This window comes from Ambystoma mexicanum, chromosome 14 (assembly GCF_040938575.1).
Source record: "Ambystoma mexicanum isolate Mex_15411 chromosome 14, UKY_AmexF1_1, whole genome shotgun sequence".
In the NCBI taxonomy this organism is placed as follows: domain Eukaryota; kingdom Metazoa; phylum Chordata; class Amphibia; order Caudata; family Ambystomatidae; genus Ambystoma; species Ambystoma mexicanum.
This window is the reverse complement of record NC_090940.1, coordinates 184,147,778-184,166,516: the sequence shown is the minus strand read 5'-3', so window position 1 is coordinate 184,166,516 and position 18,739 is coordinate 184,147,778. Positions and strand designations below refer to the sequence as shown.

Genomic DNA, 18,739 nt, shown 5'->3' with positions numbered 1-18,739 from the left:
CGGGTAGGCAAAACGATCCCTCCTTCCTTACAGATGCCAGAAATGCATTCCAGTTTTTTGGAGCTGGACAGAGGAAGCTGGATCCTCCCGCTTTGGCTCTGTTGTAGGTAGGTACAGAGGGCATGTTGGTGAGATGGGGCTGCTTTGGTCTGGTGGCAGTGGCACTAACAGATTTTTTGAAAGATACAGAGGGGCCGTGAGGGCAAGGCACTTGTGAGTGATTGCTAGCGTTTTAAACCAAATGTGCTCTTTAACTGGGAGCCAGTGGGCATCTCTTCTTGCCTTTGAGATGTGGTCCCTTTTTAGAATGCTTAGCGCTGCTCTGAGGGCATTGTTTTGTGTGATTTGTAGCCTGTTCAGGTTTTTGGCAAACATGCCTACAAACAGAACATTGAAATAGTCCAGTTTGGCCCCAATAGTGGCTCTGGGTATATTGAGGCAGTTTTTTGCTGATAGGTAGGTTTTGACAGCGTCAATGATTTTGGTGGTGAGTGCTGCTGAGGAGGCAATGGCACTCACCTGGCGGGTCATGGAGAGAGAGGAGACAATGTAGACTCCTAGGGTTTTCACGGCTGGTGATACAGTGAGAGGGGTATTCTCAATGTTGAAGGAGCGGTGTTTAGTGTCTAGCTTGTTCAGGGTTTCCTTGGACCTAACCAGGAGGATTTCGGTTTTGTCCCCATTGAGACACAGTCCATTAGCTGCCATCCATGCCTGGATGTAGGCATAGATTTTACAGCATGCAGCAGTGTCCTGTTCGTAGGAGCCAGTGAGTGGGTGGACGACTTGGGTGTCGTCGGCATAGTTTGTGTAGGCTATGCTGCTATTATCCAAGTCATTGAAAAGAGGTAGAGTGAAAATATTGTAAAGGGTGGGTGATGTGCTTGAGCCTTGAGGGACTCTGCAGTGAATGGTGGTTGGTGGGGCTCAGGCTCTCGTGAGTCTTCCTTCATGGAAGGAGATGACCCAGCTTTTAGCATCAGGGGAGATGTGTGCTGAGTTTTCGAGTTGATTGCAGAGTGTCTTGTGATCAACAAGGTCAAATGCTGCCGATAGATCAAGGAGCAGCGCAGGCTTCCTCTTGTCAATAATTTCCTCTAGTTGATTCTTGGGGTACAAAAGGGCCGACTCAGTACAATGGCGTGGGCGAAATCCCAAATGCCTTTTGCCAAGGATATTGTTCACTTCGAGGAAGTGTTGGATTTGTAAATAAGCGGCTTTGTCCAGAATTGTCAGCAGATAGGGAACGGTGGTGATGGGTCTGTAGTTATTCGGTGAGTTTGGGTCTAGGTTGTTTTTTTTCAAGAGGGGGCGGACCCAGGCCTCTTTGAGACAGGTGGGGATGGTGCCAGCGGCAAATGTGCATTAATAAAGGCTGTCATGAATGGGACTAGTGTTACTGTGCAGTCTTGAATGAGATTAGCTGAGCAGATATCACCCTTGCATTTGGATGGTTTGGTTTGTTTGATGATGTTTAGTACTTCAGTCTCAGTTACTACCCTAAAGAAGAACAGTGTTAAGTCTTCAGTGATATGGTTCATCGTGGGAGATGTGGGCCTGTTGGCACACGGTAATGCATTAAAGTGGGTTTTAATTTTCTTCTGCAGAAGATCTATTTATTCGAGAATGGCTTTTTGCACTCTGCTGCACCAGTCCTCATCTTTCACCAGATCTTGTGTAGAGGTGGCAGTTATGGCCAGTTCTTTGAAGGTGACGAAAAGCTCTTTCGACTCAGATTTGGTGTTACAGATTCTGGAATTAAAGGCTGATGATTTAGCTAGGATGATGGCTTTTTTATTATTCTACAGTAATTGTTTTGTACGCCTCTAGCGTGGATATTTGTGAGTTAGTTTACCAAATGGAGAGCGCCTTGCGCTTGTGGGAGCATAGTTCTTGGAGATCCTTAGTGAACCAGGAGTTTGTGTGATTTTTTTCTTTTCGCTTTCTTGCTCTCTAGGGGGGCAATGGTGTTGTTGGCTGTTTTAATTGTGTTGTTATGTTGTTCAACGAACACCAGGGGGTTGTTGGAGAAAGGAGGCTTGAGGGCCTGCACTTCAAGAAGTGGGAGGATCATATCCATAGTCAAATTACCTGAACATCTAGCTAGTGCTGGTGGGGCGGGAGAGTTGGTTTGGAGGATAGAGGTGGTGGTTGGGATGGAGAAGCGGATGTGGTGGTGGTCTGTCCAGGGGCAGGGAGTGTTTGAGCTGATGTCTGCTGCACAGTTGTGGTCAGCTACCCAGTCCATGATACGTCTTTTGGTGTGGGTAGGGTCTGTGATGTTTTGGATGAAGCCCATGTCCTGGAGTGCTGTGGCCAGGGACTTTGCTTGTTTATCTTTCGGGTCAATGAAACCCAAATTGAGATCCACAAGTTGGATGGATTTTGAGGTGTTTTTCAAGTTATCTCCTAGCATATGGAGTAGGCTTCCATTGAAGTTGAGTAGGTAGCCTGGAGGGCGGTATATGACATGGATAGCCATGGTACAGTTAGGTGAGAGGGAGAGTTTAACAGATAGAACGTCAGCGTTACCACCTAGTGGTGAGTTAGTTTGGCTGACTGATAGGGATTCCTTGACGATCAGGGCTACTCCTCCTCCTTTGGTGATGGGTCTATCTTGTCGGAAGTTGGTGTATCCTGGTGGCAAAGCTAGTGCAATGGCTGGGCCTGATGCTTTATGGAGCCATGTTTCTGTGATGGCAAGGGCATCCAAGTCTAGGTTGGTGATCAAGTCATGTATCTCTGTGGCGTGGGCTGCGAGAGAGCGTAAATTTATTACGTCACAGTGAAGTGGGGTGGACAGGCTTTTTTTGTGGCTTGGAGTTGGTTTAGTTGCCCATGGGGCAATTTTGGCGATGGGTGCCATAGAAGGGATGGGTTTGGCGGAGTGCTGGGGTTGTTCTGTCCGCTTAGGTTTAGTGTTAGTAGGTGCGTAATTGGAGCATGTGCCTAGAAAGTGGTTCCTAATGGGTGAAGGTCTCGGGTAACTTGGGTGCTGCTGGGGTTCAGTGCAGCATCTTAACCTAGCTAATCTATCAGCTAGGAAGTTAATGGGGAGATGGGTAGTGAGCTGTTGCTGGGTGAGGTAGGCATGGGCTTACTGAGGAAGGATGGTAGAAAAGGTGTGGGGGGAATGTCCGAAGGGTTTGGTGGAAGAGAGTGCTTGGCTGGTGGAAGTTGTGTAGGTGTCTGCTCGTGTCATGATGCGTAGATGGGCGTGGCCAGCGCCGGCTTCCATAGCAAGGGCAGGTGCTGTGGGGTACATACTTCTAGTGCACTGTTCTAACGTGTCACACAGCACACAATTTCAATGAGACAATGTAGTTCTCATGAACTGAGCAATATGTAGTTATAAACAATTTGTAGGATGTAGTTTTCCCCTACAATTACTAATAGTTTACAGAATGAATTTTTCACATACATATGAGTAATAACAGTTTGGAGGATGCAGCTACCAGGTAACACAGTTCTAGTGAGCCGAGCAGTACCTAGTTCTAGCGAATTGTGGCTAAATGTGGGCAGTGCAGCAGCCTAGCTAGGTGGCTTTGGCCGGAGGTTATTAAAAATTGTTTGCAGGATACAATTACTAACAGTTTAAAAAATGCATTTTTTCATATCCAAATAAATAATAACAGTTTGGAGGATACCATTTGCATTTACAAATAGTCACAGTTTAAAAGAAGCAGTTTGCAGATATCATTTCTAACAGTTTGCGGGATGCAGTTTGATATTACAGTGAGCGAGCCCCTACATGGCCAGTGTACTGCGCTCTGGAGTGTGCCATGGGATTCGGCCAGCAGGGTAGGCTAGTTCGGGCAGGAGTGTTGGGGAAGGAGCAAACGGGGTATCGGGCACATTCTTTTTCACCCTTCCCTGTTAATGGGGGGTGCAGTATAGACCTTGCGGAGGCAATGTGTGCTGGAAGGCAAGGCTGACAGGTGGGCACAAAGTTTGGAAGTAAATGAAGGTACTCGCGATTATAGTAGACACAGTGGTGTAGCACTTGGTCAATCAGCGGGGCATGCGGGTGGGAGTCTGGCACAGCGGCACGGACAGGCACATGCATGGAATGTCTTGTGCTTGTGGGCCTTAGGTGTGGCGGGCCGGCTTCTGCCTACTGGTGCCCTTCACTGCCTATAAGCCAAACGAAGAGCGGTTGCTAGGCAACCAAGTAAACAAAAAGAGCTTGAAGAAGCCTTCTTAGGTGAAAAACTCAAGGAGCAGCAGCTCCATGTGGGGCGTGCTGGTCAGCCAGGTAGCCTGGCCTGGTGAAATCAAGTTATCATCCAGTGATGGGTCTCCTGACGTGGGATGATCAGGGTAGGCGTTAGCTTGAACGACGGCTGGTTGTGGGCGATATTAGCAGGCAGGAGGATTCAAAGTCTAGCTGCTCCTGCAGTAGACAGGGACGTCGGGTGGAGGGAGAGCTGATCCCTCAACTCCGGCCGTGTTCTCAGCCAGCCCTAGCTGATGCACTGTGCCACAGATAGGGAGGGCCTTGTGCTTGTGGGCCTTAGGCGTGGAGGCCGGCTTCTGCCTACCGGTGCCCCTCACTGCCTATAGGCCAAACGAAGAGCAGTTGCTAGGCATGACAATATGTATGCCTAACAATACATCGGGTCTTTCCCCGGTTTCGGTATTACTACTATTCTTGCTTCTAAATATGAAGGGGGAAACTTACTGCTCTCACTAATGGCATTGAAGACCTTTGCCAGCTGTCCTGCAGGCAATTCTTGAAATTATATACCCATCTTCCTCCGGGGATTTCCCGGCCTTCAATTTCCCTATTGCTGTCACTAATTTTTCTGCTGTAATCTTGGCTTCCAAAACAGCAATAGCTTCAATGAAGATCTTTAGGATTGCCAGGCTTTCCAGCTATGTCCTAACTGAATCTTCCCCAGGATCTGGAGTCTTTCTGGAGCCTCATAGTAATCCGCAAAGCATCCAGGGATTCCTTCCTGCGGTCAAACCAATCCCCCATCTTTGTCCCTGATCTTTTCCACATGCCTGTGCCCTCTATTTCCCCAGACGCTGTTGGCCAGCAGTGACCCCCCACGATCGCCTTGTTCTTATTACCATTGCATGGCACATCTCATTTTCTTGACTACCTCTCCCATTAGTGTGGCATGTAATGACTGTCTCTTATCTAAAATATCTTTCAATAGGGCTGTCTTGTCACCGGATCTCCCAGTAAGCCTTGCCCTAAACCCCCAGATTTCCCTTGGTAATCTGTTTTCAATGAGTCCCCTTTGTGGCTTTTTCCGTGCCCCATCCACAATCAGCAGTCCCCCTATTTGTAGCCTTGGTGGCAACCCACACCAGATTGGGCTGGACTTCCCCTGTGCTATTTGTCTCGAATAACGAGTGGATCTCCTTCCCCAGAAATTCCCTGAAAATTGGGTTTCTAAGCAGGACGTCATGACAGCGCCTTCCTTGGGTGGCCCTCCATTTAGTGTTGAACTGCCTTGAAGCCATGACCATCTTGTGATCCGACCATGTGACTGTTTATACCTTAGGGCAGGTAATGTCCCTCTTCTGCTCTTTCAGGATGAGCAGGAGATCGATCTTAGTATAGGTCATGTGGCGTGGCAAAAAGAAAGTGTAACCACCAGCCTGAGGGTCGGAGGCCCTCCAAACGTCAACCCAGAAGTGGTCTTCTAGGAGGCTAGCAAAGCCCCTATTCTCTTTCCCCATTTGCTTGGTCGTAAAACCTCTCGCTGACCACCAATTCCAAACTCGGGTCGCCCACTAGGTTAAAATCCACCCCTACTAGCATATGTCCCTCCCCCTATTCTTCTAATGCTACAAAGATACTTCTTAAGAAAGGGAGCTGGTGCACATTCAGTACGTATACCGTGACCAGGATGAACATTACTTAATGTACCTGTTCCTTGAGGGTGTGGAATCTTCCCCCAAACTCCCTCTTAACCTTCTGGTGCCCTTTTATCTGGAAGGATCTTGCCAACACAATTCCCACCCCTTCCTTTGTAGGGTCTTTATAAGAAGCCCAAAACATTAGCCCCACCACCCCCCTCCTCAATGGCCACCCCACCCCCTACCTAAAGTGCATTTCCTGCAGAAACAAGACAAATAACTGGAGGCTTATATGTCAGTGACCGTTTGTTTGGGAAGTCAAGAGCCTTGAGGTTAAGGGTTGGCATTTTTAGCTCGACCATTTCCTTTTCTGGGAAATGTTCCTATACGAGAAACCTCTGCCCTGTGTGGGGCCCCCAATGCTCCCCTCTATGTTTGCTGGATGCCTGTCCTTTGCCCTCCCTTTCTCCTCTCCCCCCACCCTGTCCACCCACTCTATCCTATGAAAAAACTACCACAATCAAATTGCATATAGCCCTACTAAGTAGAGACACCTGGATATCTCCAGGTTGCCAGGGTATGTGGAGGCTAGTGGTGGGCCTCGCCTCCTCTACCCTGACTGGTAGGCAGGGGACAACAGTCTTGTTCATGACCCCACCACTGACTCATATTTTCATCCTCACCCGTTCATTTCGGTGGCAGTGACTGCCGCACCCTGGACTTTCTTGTTCCTCTTGACCTCCCCTCCTTCCTGTGCTCCTTAGGCTGGGCAAATGCACTATTGAAACATTCCCTCAGCTGCCACTGACTTTCCCTTTCTGGCTGTGCTTCTTCACTCTGCGATTTCTCAAGGAGGTTATCCACTTCTTCTCCCTGGTGTAAGACAATATTCTCCCCCTTAAACTCGAATGCCAGGGAAAAAAGGAAGCACCAGCGATATCTCACCCTCTTTTCCTGGAGCCATTTCATCAGGGCTATACATTTACAGCGTTGGTCCAGGGTATACACCGATATGTCTTCATACATTGTTACCTGGACTCCTTCCCATTCTATCGCGTCCAGCTCACGCGCCTTTTGCAGGACCTCTTCCTTGTTGCTGTATAGTGGCACTTTGCCAACACTCACCGCGGTCCCTTGCCAGAACCTGCGCCCTGGTGGAACTTATCAAATTTGATGTCTCTCTCTCTGCTGGGGCCCTCAGTAGCTGGCGTAGCATCCACTGCACATACTTTTCCATGTCTTGTGGCATTTCTGTGTCTCTGCTGGGGAGCCCCAGAATGCACAGGTTGCTCCCCTTTTCCCTGTTTTCAAAGTCATCCACCTTGCAACAGACCTCTCTGTCCCTGCGTTGAGCTCCTTTAGCCTCATCTCTACCTCAATGTCCACCATGTCTGTTGAGCGTTGCGTGTGCTCCAGTGCCTCCATGTGGACCTCCACCTTTATGACTCTTTCCGTGAGGGTCCCCTAACGAACCCTGGCCCTCTGCCCGAAATGCTTTTTACTCCATAAGGACAGCCTGGATATCCTGGTGTATGCCATCCAGGGCCCCAATCTCATGTCTGGCTCCATCTACCCCTGCCATAGTGCCCTTTCTGGTGAGGCCTGTCTTTATGCCCTTCCCTCCCTCTTGCTCTGCCTTGTCAGGTATGTGGGGATTTCTCACTCCTCAGGGTGGTAAGGCCACTCCAACCAAGTCCTTTCTGTGGCCCCCCTAGGCGGACAACTCTTCTCCTCTTACAAGTCCTCTGTGGGCCTGTGTGCTCTCCCAGGGCTTCACCAGGGTATGGCTGCCTTTGCTGCAATGTTGCTGGGGGGTCGGGGGGCTATCCTGTTGGAACCGGGCCACTCCTCCCACTCCTACGCCACAGGGTGCTGTGGGTCTGGGGCCCCCACCGGGCTTGGGTCGTGTCTGGGCCACTGCTGCACTTTCCCACCGTCTCACCTCTCAAAGGCCCCTGCCTGTGTGCTCTTCCCGGTTCTCCCCAGGGTATACACATCTTGGTCCAGGCCGCACTCCCCGATCCTTCACCAAAGGCTGCTACGGGCTGAGGGCCACCACCAGGCGCGGGCGTATCCGGCCCACCACTACACTCTCCCACCATCTGCTGTGTTATATTGGGGGGCGGCACCTCCTCCACCAGGTCCTCTCCCTGTCACCCTCTCTGTCGGCTGATCAACGGTTCCGGTGCTTCTTGTCAATTAGGCTTCCACTGGGGGGGGGGGGTTGCAGTTCTCCCCCAGCTCCAGTCTTCCCTGCACCACCTCCGTGGACATTTCTGTGGATCGTGGCGTGCCTTAGTGTCACTCCGCTTCATGATTCGCACTCCTAAAACGACAGCACTGCAGGGCCCAGGACCCGATCTGTCCATCATCGCTCGCACTGCAATGTGGGATCTGTGGGTAGGGGCTAGACACTGCAACACTCCGGGCATATTCCAGGCGTCCAACCAAGTCATGTCGGGTCCCCTATATTACTTCTTTTCAAGGCCAAGCGCTGAGCTCCTCTCTCACGCAGGCCATCTTCTTTCACGCCCCCTGGTGGTCTGGAATAGTTTGTTTTTAATAGTGTGAGCTGTTTTATAGAATTTTTTAGGTGTTCTTAGCTATCTCATTCAGCTATTGCATTGCTGTTGATGATGAGGCTGATGGATTGGTATCTGGTATGCAATTGATATTTGAATATACAAAAGAAAATGCATGTGTATTTGTCTGCTGTTTGCATTCAAAATCTTGCACAACCATCAACTTATGGCATCTTCGTCTTTTACAGATTCACAATAAATTTCCACAAAGATGAAAACAATATTCTGTTCCACTTTGATCCACGCTTTAACTATGGCACCTGCCAAAGTCTCCTCGTGTGCAACATAATGCAAAATGGCGAATGGGGAATAGAGGATCGCTTTGCTGGTGATGAACATCCATTTCCATTCACTCCTGGAAGACATTATACGGTAATTAAAACTGCATCTCTTTCATTGGTCAATATTTCAGTCATAATGTTATGCTTGAAAATTGCTGCAGGGCAATTAAACTTTCATTGTAAGCATGGTGGTAACCTTAAAACATGTGGCATTTCAAAAGGTTGCAGTATTTAAGATAGCACCCAATGATACGCTAGGATTGCATGGGATGTTTGCTGCCTTGGATACCCAACATGGAAGGCACTTGTTGGGATATGTATCCCTTGCAATGCCAACTCATAATTAGATTGCCTTTTTACAATGGGAGAAGTTTAAAATAGCTTGTTTTTTACCGTCACCTACACACTAATAATGAGTCTCAACAGTAAATATGTCAAAGGTATCCTACATTATTTATTCCTACAAAGGGGAGCCCTCTCAATTCACAATCCACTTAAAAGGGGCAGGGAGGGGGATTCATGACGGTGAGCAATATTTTCATTTTGATGCACTTTGCTGATGTTTTCCCCTGTGTCTTCTATCGACGTAGGATTGTAATATGTGCCCTGTGACTGTGAAAGAGGCAAGCCATCCCCAGGGCTGTGCTTGTTGACTCCCCGAACAGTAGAGTTGGGTCTCTTCAAAATGACCATCAAATTAATCACATAGTAATCATTCACACTCATTATCTGTAAAGTTAGCTAGTGCACAAGTGTTGTAATTTGGTTACGATGAAGACATCACGATTGTGCATTATCGCTCTGGGCCAGAGTCAATGCGATTTTATATATATTTTGACTCTATGCTTAAGTCAATTTCTGTAATAAGATGAAAGTCAACTTCTATAGTGAACATAAGGAGTGATCAGTTTGACATCAGGAGGTGCTTGATATAAGAATGCATATTTCTCAATTGGTTGTGACAAAATTCAACAATATGCATATTCAGCATAGGGTTGGCATGAAGGGAGGACAAGGTTGTAATGGCAATAAATATTTACCAAAAATGTTTCCAAAGCGCCTCACTGTAATTTTCTTGCAAATGTTCGCTTCATCACCTTTCCAATTCATATACGTTTTAGCAGTAAGTACTCTTGGAAGGAGTGCTGCCCCAAACCTAAAGGATTTAGCCTTGTACCACTGGCGTCTCTTCTTTGGAATTTGGCTGTGACTGGTATGTTCGCATGATGTTCTTTGAAGGATATGATCACAGTTATGCTAAAGATTCCTGCTCATCTCCCAAGTTACTTAATTCCTGTCGAGGCAAATTCTGACAACTCTTGCTGGAGACCTGCTCTCTGTCCCATTTAGCCAGATGCCTGCCAGAGCATCCTCAGAGCACAGTTTATTGCATCATAAAATGTCTTTATAGCATTATTTGCTTTATTAAATGAAACTTAAATACATAGTTCTAAAGTTACAAAATGATTATACACCCATACTTTTGAGGTCTTAATTATATTCACTTACACATAGCTTCCAAGATTTTAAGTTCCATGCTGAATCCTTGAGCCATTCCTGTTTTTTTCGCCGCACTGCATGCTGGGACTTGTAGGCCCCCCCCTTGCAATGGGAAAAAGAAACTACAAATTCCAGCATGTAATTGGAAGCAAAAAACAGGACTGGCGCGAGGTCGCTGCAAGAAACTGGGAAACTTGGTAGAGAGGCTTACATGTATTTAATATATAGAACAACATTAAAATACATCTCCATGAATGCATTACATTGATCCAGATCTCAAGAAGATAATTGTTGAGAAATTGCACACACAGCTAATTAAAAAGTTAATTAGAATAATGCTTTTTTTCCCCCCTACAGATGCTTATGGGTTCATTTTGGATTGTCCCATTGATTCCACTGAGGGAACTTCATATGAGTGCACTGCTGTACGTGCAGACCCCTCAGTGCAATTTCGGTTGTTTGCATTATGTTGTGTAGACAATAGATAAAGCAAGGAAAGCTGGGTTTCTGTACTTTTTGCTAGTAGTGGAAGGTGAATTTTTTAATTGAAAGGGCATAAATGTTTACCACAAATATGAAGTAGTGACCGAGCTTTGTGAAGCAGACCGAACCAACCAAGTGAGATTGAGGAGGAATGCCGGATCTCCCCCCAAGCAGCAAATTTTACAACTAATGGGTAAAATGGTGTATTTTACAGCACACCTTTAATGAGAAATTGGGTTTAAAAGCCACACAGTTTGGAATCAGCTTTGTAGAGCAACACATGAGAAAAATCCATTAGATGCCAAGTCACCAACAGTGCACAGGAGCATATCCCAATGCAGTTTCATGATGCCTTGCCAACAATATGTGTCAGTATAAAAACATTTTCAAACTGGCTGTGCCATACAATTCATTGCTGTCTGCACAAATATATTCCCACATAAGAACATATTCATGTTTGTTTTGCTCATAATGCCAGCAATTATACTATATGAAAGCATACCATTATAAATGGCAGTATCCCCATGTAAGAACATACTCCTGTTGGTTTTGTTGCCAAAAAACAAATGCCATTCTACAGCAGGAAAACATGTCCAGACTGGCTGCACCACAGTAGGCTAGTATGACCACTTAAGAGCACTCCTCGTGTTGACTTTCCTGCCAGTAAAAATGTGCATACCACAGTAAGAAAATATGCCCAGAGTGACTGCAAACATGTACGTCAGCATGGGCACATAAGAAACTCATGTTGGCATTCCTCTTGGTTCCAGTAGTAAATGCTATGCTACAGTAAGAAAACAAAATTGGTGAGGAAAGCCACATAAGGGCACTCCTCATGTTGGCTATACACTTGATGTCAGTAAAAATGCCACGCCACAGTAAGAAGATATGTTTAGACTGGATGTACAAATGTATGCAGCAATAGTCACGTAATAAGGCTCATCAAGATGTCTTTAACTTTGAAGGTTGTACAAATGCCATGCTGCAGTAACACAATTATTCCCATATTGTCTGCACTAATGTAGTCCTGTATAGCCATGTAAGAACAGTCACTATGGTGTCTTTACCTTACATGCCATTAACAAATGCCACACCACAGTAAGAACATGTTCCTACATGGCCATACTTGCTAACATCGGTGCAGCCTGGCTAGACATGTTTAGAACATGTCTAGAGTAGACACACACATTTGGACAAGTATGGCCACGTAAGAACACTCATCATGTTGTCTTCATCCTTTATGCCAGTAGGAAAAGTCCTGCCACAATAGGAAAATATCTCCTTATGGCCTGCACTAATGTAGTCCAGTATAGCCACATAAAAACACTCATGTTGGCTTTACCCCTATATGCCATTAACAAATGCTACAAAACAGTAAGAAAAAGTTCTTCCATGGCCATATTTGCCAACATTGGTGCAGCCCGGCTAGACATTTTTAAAACATGTCCATACTGAATGAACGAATGTAGACAAGCATGGCTACATAAGACCACTCATCATGTTGGCTTTACCCTTGATGTCAGCAAACCATGCCATGCCACAGTAAGGACATATGGCCAGACTGGCTACAACAATGGAGTACAGTATGGTCTCAGAAGGGCAGGCACTCATCATGTTGGCTTTATCCTTGATGTCATTAAAAAATGCCACACCACACTAAGAATATACCCTCCTTGGGCTCCTAGAACAGCCCTCCCACTTCTGCGTAGCACGTAACAGGAACCAGCACAAAGGGAGAGTTTACTAGTTCCTGCACATGATCGGTGTAGCCCAAGAAGCTCCAGCTCATGGCCCCTGGGTGTCTGAATGTGCAGGGAGAAGCAGGAGCAGCCTTTGGACTTGTTTAGTCCTGCAGTAACCCAACCTACATCCCAATATGGTATGCAAAGCAAAACGTCCCTGACCCGTCATGGTCCATTGGGCATGTGCTCTGGGGTACTCAACTGTCAAAGGGAAACCAGGTTTTCAGGTACAGTTAAAGCCCGGCCAGGTGTTCTCCCTCAACTGCTTGCTGCAGCTTGGGAAGTGCTCAGTGTGTTCAATGGGCTGGCTTTACTGGTGCATCATGGGTGGCAGGTCAGCACCATGTCACCCATTATGTATGAGACACCTCTGTTTACTCCCCATAATGGGGATCAATGTAGACCAAGCCTGTGTCTTTGGAAATCAGCACATCTTACGAACATTGCTCCTGTGAGGAGGAACTGTGCAGGCTTTATGATTACACTGCGCTTATTATATAGCTGTTCCGAAGAATATGTAAACCTTTGCCAAGATTAGAATACAAATCTCTAAGACTGTATTGTTCCTGAAGAATGTTCAGCATAAAGGGCATAAGAACAGAAACATGTCATGTTGAGCATTGCTTGCTACAATTCAAATTGATTATCATTTATGAATAATATTATCATTTGTTACCAGGAAAACGGACAACTGATGATTAGTGGCATCACTGGTTGAGAAAAATGTATCGTCATTTCAAAATATGTATGTATGAGGAATGTGGTGCAACATAATGACATACGTGTTCAAGATTAGAGCCTCCTGGACAGTGTGTGATTAGTCAGATGGTTGGCGTGTTGTGATAAAACGTGGTACAGGACAATAGGTTTTTGACACGAAAGGATGATGAGAGAAGATAGGAAGATTAGATTTGGAAACCCTAGAGGGATCTGCATGCAATATAGTCTTCCTGAGAGAATCCCATAATGAGTAGTCGTATGAGGATGCTTTTAAGTGAACATAATAGGAGTATGAAAGTGATATTATATATGTTTATGAACCTCCAAACTGAGTTAGGAGTAGAATATGATATACGTAGTGTAGTTTCTAAGCCTGCAATGCATAATGAAAGATCATCCTTACCATACATGCAATTTTATAGAATAAGATGCAATGTTTAGAAGAGTGCAGTTGTAAGCAATTGTAGAATGAACTAGGGCATGTACTGTCCTATTAAGCCCTTTCATTTTCCTAAAGATAACTTTCCTATCATTGGCAGCTGTAACTTGATGAAACAATTACAATGCATGCATTTGGCAACAGTGAGAATGCTTTCTTTTGTTATAGTGGTGTGCATACACTAAGGAACCTCAGCAGGACACTTACTTATGGCAAATTACCTATGGAGAGTTTTCCTTTACTAAGAACTATTGGAAAGAATGTCCTCTGAATGGAAAGCAGTGTAAGGCTTTTGCCAGGATTTCAGAATTTCACATTCTATGCATTTGCATCTATGACAAAGTAAAGTTTAATAACTGGAAATAGCAAATAACAGTATTCAAGTTTAACGTAGTAATTGTATTAAATCATAAGACAACATACCATTTAAGTAGCAGATTACACAAGCATTGTCTTTTGGAATTTAAATAGCAAGGGCTATTAGCAGATATAGATTGTTATTGACCTCCTCTCACCAAATAAGATTGGTTAGAGTGCAGTCAATAACTACTGCTATTAACTACTTTCTGAATTCAAAAGAAACAGGCAGCCATTACATTTTTAGGCAAGATTCATTTCAACAAGACACCTCCATTTTGCAACAAACTATTAAACACAGCAAAGAGAAGCTTAAACATTGGAAATGCTTTCTCTTTTATTAAGAGAAGCCATTTACTTTTTACATGGCACCTACTATTTCATGCTCGTGTTAAACCTGCTGCAGAATTACAAAGTTTGAAATTTAAATGGAGTATAAGGACTCTTCCCCAATGTATGGGCCTGGTCTTTGCTTCAGACCCTAATTTAGTGGCCTGTCATTATCTTGCAATAAAGACCCCGCCCTAATCTATTAGGGTATATTATTGCCCAACTTTAATAGAGCAATGTTATCAGGGTTGGAGGGAAGGAATTTTGATGCAAACCTGATATTTATATTAAGATGTCTGCAGCAGCACCAATAACCTAGTGAGTCACTTTTCCAGCATACACGAGTGTAAGAGGTGTCAACTGGGAGGAAGGGAGAGGCTGATGGGCAGCAAAAGGCAACATGAAAAGTGAAACCACTGCTGCCCACCAAGTAGTCTGGGCTTTAAAACAAGTGAAATTATATATCTTTTCCTGGAGTTCCAAAATTCTGCAGAAACGTAGAAATAATAAATACATATACTGTATAGTGTGCCCCCTAAGGGTGTCCCATGTTAGCTTCTGCTCATTGTGCCCCAATGCACACGATTTCCTTTATCCTAGAAGTAGGGATTGCTTCTTTGCCAGTGCTATCATTAATGGAGAATGATGTATGAACAGCTTAGCAGCACAAGCACATGCTCCCTGCTGCCTTGTCACCTCTGCTAGGATGGGGGCAGTCCAGCAAAGGCAGCACTTTGTAGGTTTGGGAGATACATTAGAAGCATCAATGTTGTAGAATATGTTGAGTGGACCAGCCAAGGAAAACACGGCCATAAAGTTTGCACTCCATATTTGGTGGCAAACCTTTTGCACTTTCACATACTTAGTTACCTTTCTTTTGCTTTCTAGTTCCTTAAGATGCTTTCCCATATCTTATTTTATTAAATCCACCTTCACATCTTTTTTAAGCAAAGGTTTCTAATTGTTAATGTTAAGTTTCCAATGTTGATGGAGTTTAGTGCTGTACCAATTCACCTCCTTTGTCACTACGAGAATGGTGTGCTGTGGAATACAAACAGGCTTTTCTAAGACACACTCCCTCCGACCATGTTTGTTCACAAGGCAGAACATCATGGGTGGCACACCTGTGATAGTGCACACCTTGTGCAATTAAGGGATTATTGCCTGCCAGACCTCCGGAACATGTGGGATCTTTCTTGCTGAAGGCAGTAAAAGACACATAACAATTCCCACAAGGGCAGGATTTTAAGCTGTAATTCTTTGTGAATGTTTAACTCCTAGACTGAAAATAAAAAGTGGCGAATGTGTTGATGCAGCAAACAAAGTGAAATGGAGAAAGAATTAGAGGCAAGTCAAGCCTACTATTTCAGATACTTCACGCATCTGCAGAACCCAAGGTTTGACTTCTTGACTCACAGGTTGAACAGTGAAATGTTAAGGGAGAAGACAGGCCACTGTCTCTCTGTAGACTGTAGCTGTACAAGAAATGCACCCAGATCTGCAATCCTTCTGGTTCATGTGACAAGTGTTAGGGCTCTGTATTAATTCATCTTTTGTTAGGCACTTAATATCGGAGACCAGTCTCTAAGTGTGGGACCGAAATTCGGACCTGAGTTGCTCTGTGTTGTCTTGCATCCAAGACAAATGTGTTGCCCCTGAGCTATCCTCTTTTATGATCGTAGAACGCTTTAAAAAAGCATAACTTTTTTTAAAAAAAACACTCTAAGAGGAGTTGCCATCACTGTTCATTTATCTAGGCTTCTAGATGCTTAACAGATTGCACAAATATACGATTATGCACAGTGAGAGACTGCAGCAACATTCTGTAACCTCAGTGTTTGGATTTTATGAATGGGAGAACGCGTTAAATCCCAGTCAAACCTATGTAAAAAAAAAGGGGGTACAAACCGACTGGAATGGTTCAAAACACTTGGCGTTGAAGCCGAAAATTATTCAGATGATTTGAACCCCGAATACTGCAGCACAAAGAGATGGATGTGTACGTGTTGGAATGACCTATCTGGAAATGTTGGAAGCTTTTTCTCTTCACTTCATTTTCATTTCATTTCTCACATTTTTGGGGTTTAATTTAGTGTTTAATGTATTCTAGTGTTGGATCTTTTTTCAGAGTCAAATCCATTCAACCTAATTTAAACCAATCAGTGCCTCAGGTTCATAAAGGTTTGAATCTGCTTGAACCAGGATCAGAAAATGCCAATCGTGTTAAGGGTCAATTCGAATCTAATAATGAACTAACTCGGAAGGTTTATAAATAATTCAAAATGGTTCAAGCCATGAATGATTTGAATTCAGATTTTCAACACTAACGTTATAGAAAGTCATAATTCTATTAAGGACATGTAGGCAAAGGATTATGCTTCACTCTCAACTTCACTTCTCGAGCAACAAATATTAAACAATAATATATACAGTCGCAAAGCATAAAAACTACAACTCCCATTTAGTTTGAGTTTTTGGTAGTTGCTATATTATTGATCTTTCTCAAAAACATGTGATCCTCATGACCTATCAGACTCCCAATCTTGCGCAGAGGTAGCACGTACACCTTCCTCCGCGTTGGGTCTTGGCACCTGGCTCGGTAAAACACACAGGCCACCGCAACCCGCCGGGGAAAGAAAGTTAGGATCCGTTGGATTGGATAGGTACGCGGAATTAGGGTAACCGGGTAAAGGGTAACGAAAGGGTAATGGATAGGGAAAGGGTTTGAGGAAAGGTCCGCCTTGATGTGCCCCGCTGGAGCTCCTGAGATCGATGGTACTCCGCCCATGCACACTTCCACACACTCATGCAAGCTATGGCTCCAAATTACTGTGACATAAATGCAAGACCCTCTAATGGCATTAGCACATTACACCATATGCAAAAGCGTTCTTGTCACGCTCTTGTTTCAAACATTAGCTTGGTTGTTCTTATCACAACCAACCCACAAGGTTAGCACCAACATTACTACCAAACGCAATATTGGAATAATCAAATGAGCACTTAGCTTCGTTAGATGCTGCCGAGTTGCGTGGTAGGTGACTGCAACAGTTCTTGCGTAACGCTACGGCGGCAAATCGAGTTCTTGCTGCTAATACAGCGGGGCGCCGCTACAAAGGACCGAAAAACAAGTATGAGCTCAGGCCACGGACAGCATTCCTTCACACAGCACACAAACACTGGCAATCTGCCCTAAGTATCTGCAAGGGCCGTGATGCTTCACACGGCACACGGAATTAGTTACACCAGATTTATAAGCCGGCCACTTGGCTTTGTCTGAATAGCAAATGTCACCGGGACTTCTCCCAGTCCGGCGCACACGTTTAGCATCGAAGGTTGTGGAGACTTCTCCCACAACGTTGCATGCACTGGCAGTCTAGCTATTGTTAAAGAGGTAGTTTTCTCTTGTCTATTCGCTTGCTCGTAACAGAGTATGAAGAGAAATGCACTTATCTTTGTTAGGCAGAAACCTGTGCAGTTCCCTCTGGGATCACTGCAAAAGATTTAAGACTACAGGTGTTTGGCAGTAAACCCACTTGGTAGCAGTCTGTACCACACAGATTCACTTGGTAGCTGTGGCTGAGCAGTCAGACTTCCCTCAAGAAGAGTTAGGCAGTATACAGAGCATACATAATAGGTACAGAGGCACAGTAGCACAAGCAAACAGTGACCAGAGCTTGTGTAAAAGTATATACTTATTTATTTAAAAGACACACTTGTAAATTACACTAGCACAGAAAAAGGTAAGTAAATTCAAAACACAGTCCTAATTACTATATGTACATCCCTAGTTATTTGTTGGACAAGTCTTAGTTAACACCGCTTATTTCCAGACAGAGGTGAGCGCTTAACGTTAGATGGCACTCCAACAAGTTGTTTAAAAAGGGAGGGAAAAGGCAGAATTAAGAAAGCAATACAGCAAAACACTTTTCAGAGAACCACAGTAAGTATTAGAGAAGGCAGTCTATTGATGAGCAAGGAAGTTCAGTGCCAGGCCCACTTTAGGGAGAGCCAGGCCAAATATGCCCAAGATCACACAATGTCACAAAGTCTCAAAAGTCTTTGCAGGTGAGTAGAAAAGTTCTGTTAAGCTTAGAAAAGTTTAGTTAGGGTGTCCCAGGCTAACCCAGGTTCGAGAGCCGAGGGCTAAATCTACCTCGTACAATCGGTGGCAAGGGAAGCCGGGCGGAACACAGTACCTTCAAAATGGAAAGGATCCTCCAGCAGTGGCAGTGGTTCCTGGTAGTGGGTGCAAGTCGCGGCATCGTCCAGAGGAAGAGAAGATCTCGACGTGGAGGAAGGCTGAAGGTCGTTGCACTACCAGGGAAGAAACCAGCCGTGGAGTTTTCCGGTTAAAAGGATGTTACCCCTCTTTCGCGGTAGAAGTAAAAAGTGGTATTCCGGTTGCCGGGGTGCTTGGCACAGGCAAGGCAGCCACGAGATGCTCAGGGAGGCGAAAAGAAGGCAAAAACTGGTTATCCCCACCAGTCA

At 45.1% G+C, this 18,739-nt stretch overlaps 1 protein-coding gene across 1 annotated transcript in view; it reads left to right on the top strand.

Moving 5' to 3' along the window:
• LOC138527267 (galectin-1-like) overlaps window positions 1–18,739 on the top strand; it is a 101,126-nt gene that overhangs the window by 64,271 nt on the left and 18,116 nt on the right. Inside the window, exon 5 of the mRNA XM_069638362.1 lies at window positions 8,585–8,768. Within this exon, the coding sequence (XP_069494463.1) occupies window positions 8,585–8,768 (184 nt within the window). The remainder of the gene's footprint in view (window positions 1–8,584; window positions 8,769–18,739) is intronic.